Source organism: Papilio polytes, unplaced genomic scaffold (assembly GCF_000836215.1).
Source record: "Papilio polytes unplaced genomic scaffold, Ppol_1.0 DF823177.1, whole genome shotgun sequence".
NCBI classification, from domain to species: Eukaryota; Metazoa; Arthropoda; class Insecta; order Lepidoptera; family Papilionidae; genus Papilio; species Papilio polytes.
In genome coordinates this window covers 2,502,264-2,512,841 of record NW_013526027.1, presented here as the reverse complement: position 1 = coordinate 2,512,841, position 10,578 = coordinate 2,502,264, and the positions used below count along the sequence as shown (strand labels likewise).

General features: G+C 30.3%; 1 protein-coding gene across 1 annotated transcript; it reads left to right on the top strand.

Moving 5' to 3' along the window:
• Positions 1 to 2,732: 2,732 nt before the first annotated feature.
• Positions 2,733 to 6,833, top strand: LOC106105263 (eukaryotic translation initiation factor 4E-binding protein 1). Its single transcript, XM_013285548.1, has 2 exons — positions 2,733 to 2,975; positions 6,450 to 6,833. Exons 1-2 carry the CDS (start codon positions 2,834 to 2,836, stop codon positions 6,650 to 6,652), a joined length of 345 nt encoding a protein of 114 aa, XP_013141002.1. The 5' UTR covers positions 2,733 to 2,833; the 3' UTR covers positions 6,653 to 6,833.
• The last annotated feature ends 3,745 nt before the right edge of the window (positions 6,834 to 10,578 follow it).

Below are 10,578 nucleotides of genomic sequence, written 5' to 3'. Positions count from 1 at the left end.
ATTATATTGAGGAATGTATCATATTTTGATTAGGTATTAACAAAAATATTACAACATATCTATATATGCCTATGTTGAAAATAACTGTTCAAACATTTCTAAAACTTACAAAATAAACACTATAAAAACTATATGTAACTTTTTATAATTATTAAAAAATGTGGTACATTATAATCGCTTCGCTTATTACCTTAGGACATAGACTCGATAACAAAAAACACGTGAATTTAAACTGAGATAAGAAAATAAAACCGCATGATCCTCAACACGTAGGCTAATTCTTATCCACTTTGTTTACCACAGAAGTTGTCGTGTTTGCTAAATTGTCAAAAAATGACTACCGGTGTTAGGGTAGAGCGCCTAGAGACCGGACAGAGTGAGCGCAAATCAGTGAATTAGAGTCACATATAAGTCTTTAAAACCCCCTTCCCTTCCCTCAAAGATTATATTCAAGCCTTACAATATGAAAAAAAAACTGTCGTTTGCAGTTTATGACTTTTTAATAGTAACTTATTAAAGGTTATGTAACAGAAAAAAACAAATTGTTAATTATTCCCTGTCATTTTTAGCTAGCTTTAGTCACATATTTATACGAAATTTTTGTAATCTCGAAGCTTTTGCCGAATACCGGTGAACAAGGAAACAAAAAAAGCATGTTAAATCTGTACTTCGGTGTGTGGTAATGCATTGACGAATGTTTTTTTTTTATTTATAGTGCATTTAGAACGTTCCGTTGGTCAAGTCGTAAATTATAAGAAATCAAATTATCGTGTTGCATATATAATATCAATAATACATTAGACATACCGATATTAAAAAAAGAAAAAAGGCCCAGTCTCACTGCACACCGCGTCTTGAATAATAAACCATATGACGTCTTTTATTTGAATAATGAATATTTCGCGCAAAGATCAAGGATAAGTGGAAAAAGTCAAGATAAATCCATTATTTAAATGTAAGCTACTGGTGAATGCATAAAAATAATGTCATCCCTTTTATTCTCTTGTAAAAAACAGAGACAATAACTGTTATCATAGTCATTTTTTAAAAAGATAGGCTATAAGGCGTCGAATTTTGTGCCTATTTGAATCTCGCCATTTTTTTTTACCAATGGTTTTTATACAAGAGTTTCAGTAGTGTCTTAACTGTCTTATTTATACGACTATTTTTGGCTTAACTTGTTTTTCTATATTTTTTAGTTAAAATATTTGAGGTGAGAAAATGTTCAACTATTTCTCGCCGCTTCGTATCCGTGAAATTAAAAAGTAAAAAAAAATATCACCTATATTACTCACGGTTAAAATAGCTTGCTAACGGTGAAAGAATTTTTAAAATCGGCCAAGTAGTTTTTGAGCTATTTCAGTACATACAAAAATACAAATGTTTCCTCTTTATAATGTTAGTTGCTAATAACGTTGTAACTATAACCTCAAAAGGTAACAAAACCAAAACAAACATTGATAAGAAAAGATAGCGGTTACTGGGTTAAACTGGGATATTTATTGAGTGATAAGTTTTATGAGCATGAAATTAAATTATCATTTGTAACAACAAGATTTTTTTTAATAATATTAACATAGCAACAAAGTTAAAATATTTTAATTTAAATACGTCTTTAGCAGTTTCAAGTTCAAGACAACTCCAGGCATAAACTGCAGGTTACTGACAAAAACATTCCTTTATGAACAGAAATAACAATTGTCACGAAAGAGGAAAGTCGAGTTTAAACGTTTATCGAATAATTAACCAGTGAGGCAAAGGCAACAGGGAAAATCAATCAGCCAATAAATATACTGCGTTCCATAGACAAGACAATAAAGGTAAACATTTTAAAGCTAGAGTTTTAGGAGATTTTCGGTAAGTTTTTCTCTAGGTAAGGTCCTATATAGAGATACATTGGTGATCTAATTCATGTCGTAAAAATTAATACGGTAAGTGAAGTACTGAATGCAATAACTGATTATGTCGCCAGTATGAGAAAAAAAAAACGCTACAAAAAGATATCTAGACGCTCTAATACTTCGCTGTAGCCTAGTAAATAAAGTCGTAACACCCTAATGATTTATTCAAATACATAACCACTTCCGGATTTGCACTGGCTCGATAATAAACAGTATATAACAAACAAGCTATATTATAAAATGTTCCTATCAAATGGCCGATTCAAGCTTCAAAAAACTACGCACTAGACGCGTTGCTAATGTGTGCGTTAGTAATAAGATAACATTCCACTTCGTGTGCTGTTGTCAAAGATTAGCGATGTGGGAGAAAGATTTATTTAAACATATTTATTATTTTTCTTTTAACAATTCAACAAAACTTAAAGTTTGCATTACATTATGGATAGTAAACGGGAATCGAACCCGCAACTATGTGATCGGATGGATTTATCTTTAACTATCATGATATTGGCGTTTCATTTAATTTTACATGCGTTTTGTTTATATTAAGTTTCTATTATTAAAGTTGTGTGGTAGTGTTAAAAAACTAATGTCGATCACACACACATAATATGAAGGATGAGAGATGTCAAAATCGCGCTACATGGAAGTTCATATTATCTTCGGTAGATTGAGTTGATTCCTAGATTCTCAAATAACTCTGGTACAAAAACAATAAATCACTGATGTCTGATCTATGATTGTTTTGATGTGCCCCTTCGTATGTGTGTGTGATATGTTTGCACCGCGCAATGTCGGTGTGCGCAGTAAGCCGGTGTCGTATTTATTTTAGGCGCCGCTTCTACTCGGCTCAGTCCAGGCTCTGTTCGTACGTGTTGCTAGTTGTGTTTATGATTGAGATTGAAGAATTTTAAAAGTAAATTAAATTGAAAATGTCGGCGTCACCAATTGCAAGACAGGCCACTCATAGCCAAGCGATTCCGTCAAGGAAAGTTTTAATTACCGATCCATCGCAGATGCCTGATGTTTATTCCAGTACACCCGGAGGAACTATTTACTCTACCACTCCTGGAGGTAAATAAAACCTAAGTTAATACGAGTGAATTAAAACGCCGCTTATCTCTTAATTATGTTTTTTAATGTGAGATTTTAACCACGTTTTTCTTACATAACAAACCGTTCATGGGCATAATAGTTAAATCTAGGTTAAGTATTGTTAGTAATCACATTAGTTCAGTAACCTGTTTTTAAGCGGTTACAACCGGTTCGAATTAATGTAGGACATGAGACGTGCCACACAAAATTAGATAATTTCGTTTTCGTATTGCATGACCTTGACTTTATATTACACCCGGTTACATGCGAAGTCGCTTAAATAAACACGTGCTCTTATCGTAAACTCTATTATTTACTAAACACGTGCTCCAATGTTTTTATCAAGTAAATTTAGTTTATTTTGGTAATTTATATCAAAGATTATAAGCGTAAATGCGCAAAAACGCTGCGTATGCTTTACTACCTAAACCACCCTTTTTGCGTCCCCATTTCTACGTTTAATTTTGCCTTGTATGACCACGTGGTTACAGCGGAAATAATTAGTTACCGATTCAACACTTATTCTTCAATCTTTTTATCAGTTTTAATATAAGCTGCTAATGAATGTCGAAAATATTTTACTATTGAAAAAGTAGTACACATGTCGATTTGCTCCAAATCGGTCAAGGGCAAACCATGATAGTAGCCAAAAACACGTGTGCACAGATAAACATAAATAAACGTATATAAATAAATCAAGCACAGGAGCTATTACGAAGTTTATGTACACAGATTAAATACTGAAATGTTTGTTTATGAATTAAGGAACTTTGGCTTTTGAAATTAACATTATTTAGTAAACAAGACGCTATTCAAAATGTAAATATAACCTAATAGTCGAGCGATACTTCGAGATTCGATCTACGTTGTATACCAATGTGTTTCGATTCTCGAATTTCATATATATCAGAAGTTACGGCCAAGGAAAACATCGTGGTGTACACATCTGAGAAATTCAAAGATATTTATGAAGTTAACCGCAATGGGTTTGCGTGGTTGACTATGACCATGTCTCCACTAACATGGGTAGGGTCTTTTGCAATTTAAATCTGAATTATAGTTGCCTTACATGTGAAGTCTGAGCAATAAAAATTAGTGTTTAAATGTACGGACATTTTCCAATATAGTGTACCTAATTCGTTTTTTGTTACACATTTTTTTTCTAAATATATTACTTACGTATAAGTTTCTAGTTAAAGTATTAATTGCAATAAAAGGGAATTTACTCTCATTAGAACGCTGTTTCTAGAAATTTTGCAACACGGTTTGCAGGAACTATTGCAGTTTATTTTTACTAAGGAAAACTACATTTTGATAACAAAACGGTCAAATGGCGAAAAATGTACTTGACTATTGTTTTTAATAATAAAGTTTATTAATTGAATAATCAGTGATTACAGAATCAATATCGCCTTGGCTCCTTAACCAGGATATCCTGTGTTTAAGAAGCCAATTCGTCTGTAGGGTCCTATCATGAATTTTCGTGAGAACGTTTACGTAACGTCAAGGTTAAAAATATTAGATTTGTGCAGCGCACTTTACCGCGCGTAAAGTACACCAACAAATCTCATATGAATTTTATCGTATACGTTACGAATTTGGTCATACAAATGTGACGAAAGTATTCGTGGTAGACACTTAAATCTTAATTTTGTTTAGGTTTTGGTAGTAGTTATTGGTTCAAGATCATTATTGTGTATAGGGTTGTCCAAATGAACGAAAAGTAATAAAATTATTCAATTTATTTACCTTTCATAGTTTTACAGCTGACATGCTTTAGGTAAATTATTTTTATAACACGCATATTTTACATTTTTTTTTAATATTGACAAATGATTACGAGATTATATTTGTTTAAATTGGGAAACTTGTTAAGTGACTTCAGAAAACGAAACGCAAAAAAACCTGTTCGAGTATTTAAATAATATACTCGTATAGAGACCACGTTTTATCAGTAATTAGTTTTTAAATATATCAAGATATCTATTTAGTGTTTAGTAAAACATGCTGCATTAATATTTCTAACAAAAATAAAAAAAAAACGGGACCCACCTGCAAGCACTACCTTTCGAATAAAAAAAGAATTATCAAAATCGGTCCACTACTGGCGGAGATATACCGTAACACACATAAAAAAACATATAGACGAATTGAGTACCTCCTTGTTTTGGGAAGTCGGTCAAAAAGGAGAAAAACGTTACATTGTTTAACTGTTAAAAAATCTTAAGGAAATAGCTATTTTTTGTCGTTTTTTCCTTCAAAAGAATGCGTTGACTTAAAAACAAGTAAGTTTTATAAAAAAAACTAGCTTTCGCCCGCGACTCCGTGCGCGTGGAATTAAATAAAAAAAATGATTAGCATATGTGTTCTTCCAGAATATCTTTACATCTATGCCAAATTTCATTAAAATCCAGCCGTTTAGGCTATATACTCTAACAAACATCCATCCATCTAAACTTTCACTTTTATAATATTAGTATGATTTACTTTTTTAACGTTATGTCTTTTCTAGATATTCGTAACCATTGGTAATCTCAAAATCAAGTGACCTTAAATATAGAGTATTATTTTGATAACATATGTGGATAAGATATCAAGATAAGTATATTAGGGTGCGTTCACATTAACAAAACTTAAAAAAAAAAAAACTATAAATTATTATTTTAAATCATAGACAAATGACAGATTTTACTCTGAAACTGTTGTAGTTAATTTAAATTATCGATGTGTTGAATATTAAAGTTTATTCAAAATTAACAAAAAGTAGGAAGTAAAGATATTAAAAGTAAATTCTGCCGTTGTTAAAGATGACCGTCTTTTTCCTTGTACTAAAAATAAATATTTTGTTTGTTTATCATACTTATCGATATTTACACAACGATTGATGTTAAGATTAAGATATGAGAATGTCAACAGAGTTATCGTAATTTCGTAACTACGCACAAGTGAAAAGAAATCCGTACCCGAGTTAACATACAGCGCCATCTATTATGGAATTGAGAAAACAGCGGGATATCTATTATTTAGATTCGCTAATCAGTAACAATAATATATAATGTAATTTTGCTCAATAAAACATTTAATTATACACGTTTATGTTCAATCTATTGGACCTAACATACAGCGCCATCTATTATGGCATTGAGAAAACAGCGGCAATATCTATTATTTAGATTCGCTAATCAGTAACAAATATAAAATGTTATAATTAAATACGACATTAATGTACTATATACTACTAGATTAATTAAGTTAAATTAAGTTAACTAAATAAGCTTTTTTTTATATAAATAACTAAACCATTGACGGTTTTTATGTAAGAGGGTTCTGTGCATTTGACAAAAAAGGTTATATAAAAGGGGTTATTTCCTATTTTCCTTTTCCTTCAATATTTGACAATAAACTTTTTTTCAAATCACGATTTTTAGTAACAATTTTTTTTATCTATTCCAGGCACCAGGATTGTTTATGAAAGGTCGTTTTTGATGTCACTTCGACAGTCTCCGATCTCACAAACACCGCCTAAGTGTAACTTACCGGCGGCGTTGCTAAGGAACCCAGGCTCACCGAATACTCCTACAACACCAGTTCAGAAACCACGCTCTAATTCCATATCCTTCGATGAGTCGCAGGAAACTTTCAGTATGGATCTCTAATAGCTTTAATTATTTTATAAAACCACGCATTCTGCTAAATGCAAACCAGAATGCTTGCAAACTATCTTTTTAAATAACCTTAACAGATTATATAAGTGTAGGCTTTTGTAATTTATATTATGGTGTTACCATATTTTAAAATTGTTTTATAAAATCTTAACATATATGTCTGAAATAAAAAAACGACAATTTTTTATTGTATATTTTCAATGAAATATATTTTTTTAAATTATGTAATTTGAATAAAATTAATCAGGATTATTCTATGTATTGTTCCTTTAAATCAGTTTAATAATGCAATTGTTTTTAGCTTTAGCAGTTTTATATTTAGGTGCTAGTCTGTAAAGTGCGACTGAATTGAATTTTGCGTTTGAAACGCATATCCGTACTACAAAATGATAAAATTATTTTTACTGTTATTAAATATTTCGAAATAATATTTTAAAAGTTAATATCATTTAAAAAAACTTTTTTTTTTCACAATTAGTCAATTCAATCATTATTTGAGGTTCTTTTGAGAGTTTTTTTTTTCATTAATAGATGGCGCTGTTTAAACTTTTTACTTTACGTGTTAAAATTCTGCGTGATAGGACTTGTATTAAATGTTTTTTTAATATGTGAAGACGGATACAGTTCTGTTAGTTATCCTTAGATTAAGTCATGCGTTTAACGCACAATTAATATCTTATAAGCTTTTAATTTTTGTAAGCAAATCAATGCATTGAAGTTAATTTTGTATTGTATAATTATCTTCATGTCACGAACTTGCGATATTTTTGTAATCTCATTAAGTGAGATATTTTAACAAGATTCACATAATTTCAGTCCGAAATAATGTTGATTTTTTTGCTATTTGTTAATACTAGCTGTAATTTATTTAAGAGCTTATCAAATGTATGATATTGTATGAATTTAATACAAAAACGCTGTAAGATCAACTAGGCTTGGATACTTACAATAATGACAGAATGTACTCGTTATTATCATCTGAATAGCTAAAATAGTATTTACTAGTCACACTTTTAAATTCTATTATAATCAACTTCAAAAATAAAAGCCTCAATTTTTTTATAGGCCACATAAAAAGTTACACATTTTTATGCAAATTGTGGCTGTATTTTCTTAAAACCTTTGCCTTTCTAACAAAAAAATGCATTATTGGAATAATTATTATTGGAATGGCTGTTACAATTTAAATTAATATTTGTTTTTGTTACGCTCACTTTTAATTTTTGACAAATTAACTTCAAGATTGTTAACTATTGATTGAATGAAAGCAAAAATGCGTAAAGAATATTAAAAGTATTTAATTTGTTGTTCCAAAGCATTTATGAATTAAGTACAAGATTAAAATAACCTTTAGTCACATTTTCTCGTCTCTCTTTAGTTTAGTTGCGTTAAGGTAAAATAAGACACTCTTTGTTACTACCAAAAAACAAATACGGATAGAGAACCTACTCTGTGACGTTTAACATACCACAGACAACAAAAATGTTTTGTAAATTCTAGTTTTGACTCTATGAAGCATATTTTTTTTCTAAAATTCGATAGTTTGGCCAAAATAATGTTCATCATATAATTAGAAATTGTATTGTTAAGAATTATTTTTCGGCTGTCGATAGGTGAATAAATATTTTAAATAAAACAATGTTTTTTTAATTTTGCTTTTAATTCGAAAACCATCTCGACTTATGTTTGAAAAGAATGGGACAAATTAGACACCTTTATAGCCAAATAAAGGGGCTACAGGAGAAAAGAAGGTGAAGTTCCGGCAATACCAAAAAGAAAAAAAAAGCAAGCGAATTCAATAGACACTTCAATGCTTTCCGAATACAAAAAAAACATACCATTGCTCATAATCCTCTTAAGTACAATCGGGACTTATTGGAAAAATATTGCTTTTTTCCTGGGTTTTGATGGATTTTGCTCTGAATAGTATTTTGTTTGCTCAATCATGAATTTATGAAAATACAAACGAAATAATACTTAGAAATTCGATTGAATATAAATGTCTTAAGAAATAAAAATTGTAAAAATACAAATTACTTAAAGTTTTCAAATGATTTATTGTTATTTTTTTGCTATAAAATGGCCTAGATTAAAAAGTGAGGTTATAATTTGGCCGCCAAATTAACGTTAATGCTATGTTGTCTGTACAGATGGATTATTTACATGTAAATTAATTAATGGGATGTCGCTTTTTTGTTTTTAAATCATTACTAAAATAAAAAGGTCGCAATGCATTGCCTATTTGCATAAATTGTAGCACCCTTATCATTTGCGTTAGTCTCAAGGGAACGAATTTTATTCACGCATACGCAGTTCAATGACCTCTTACATCGGTATTTCACCAATCTATCACATTAACGAATCGTTTTAAACAATTTATAACCTTAAAACTACTGCATTTAGACCGAATTTCGCGAGTAACATAAATTTTCAACCCTCTGCTCACCCTCTCCCTACGTATGACGTTATAATACTGTCTGGAACTAATCACACTTGATATTTGCCTGTGTTTTGTCTAAATTATAGGATTAAATTTTTACTACTGGTAGGGTTTACTGTCTGGTAGAGAACACTTTTTGTCAAGCGACTGCTGGCCAAAATCAATACTATGCAATCATGAAATTCTGCTCGGCCGCGACCTTTTAATAACATTCTTTTATCTATTTAATTTAAGAAAAAGATAATGCAACGAAATTCAAGAAATTGGAAGGTTCAACTATTATAATAGTTCAGGTACTATTATAATAAAGCGTAAACACACAATTCTTTGTTGCCTAAAATGTCAGCAATTACAACATATTTTTGAATAATTCTTTTTTAATAAAAAGCCCTACACTTACCTCACGCTTTAGGTTATATATTTTCACGCCGTTAAACTTAGAGGTAAATATTTTGGATAAAAACCCTAATGTGGGAAAGAGACCATAAGTTGTTGCCAACATCAAGGAAGTAAGGTTGCCATGGTTTGACATGTCATGTCATTTTGACATTTGCAATTTGACAAAGGTGCACAATAAAATGATTTTTCTATAATTTTATGCGGATAAAGCCGCGTGGGAACAGCTAGTTTAAGATAACTACCCCATTAAATTTTAATATATTTTACTAAAAAATCTTGATATTAAACATTGGGAAAATAAAATAAAAACTTTGCTATGTTAAAATTAAGATTATTTTACACGTGAAACTCTTTATTAAGATGTTAAACTAATTTATGTTTCTAATGGGCTTTGTCATTTATAACAAACGTTTGTAATAAACAAACAGACGTCCGAACCCTTTTGTTATAACAAAAGGGGCAGAATTGTAGCTAATTTGAAATTCTAATGTCCTCTAAAGACTTGCAAGAAAATCTTATATTCATAGGCATATAAATTGAGTTTTCCAACTTCATCAGCGTACGTTAATTACGTATTTTAATACACAAGCTTGTTTTAATTTATGATGCAAATATGTATAACTTGGTAACGATATGAAATCGATTTTTTATTTACACAATATCTATAAGGCTTTAAGGTAATGGGAAAGAAACCATAAGTTGCTGCCAACATCAAGAAAGCAAGGTTGCCATGGTTTGTCATAGTCATGTCATTTTGACATTTGCTATTGATAATTTGACAAATGTAGACAATAAAATAAAATTTACTATTAATTTACTTATAAATGCGAAAGTTTAGATGGATGGATGAATGTTAGAGTTTGTAGCTTAAACTGAACGGTTGTCTGGAAGAAAACACAAGCTACTTACTTTTGTTTTTTTTTGAATTCCACTCGGACGGAGTCGCGGATAAAAGCTTGTCAATGTATCAATCTATAAATCTTTAATATTTAACACTTCTATCTGTCTGTCCATATCTGCGTCTTTTTCATAATCTCTGAAACATTTGGACCGATTTAGATATACAGAATTTTATTTA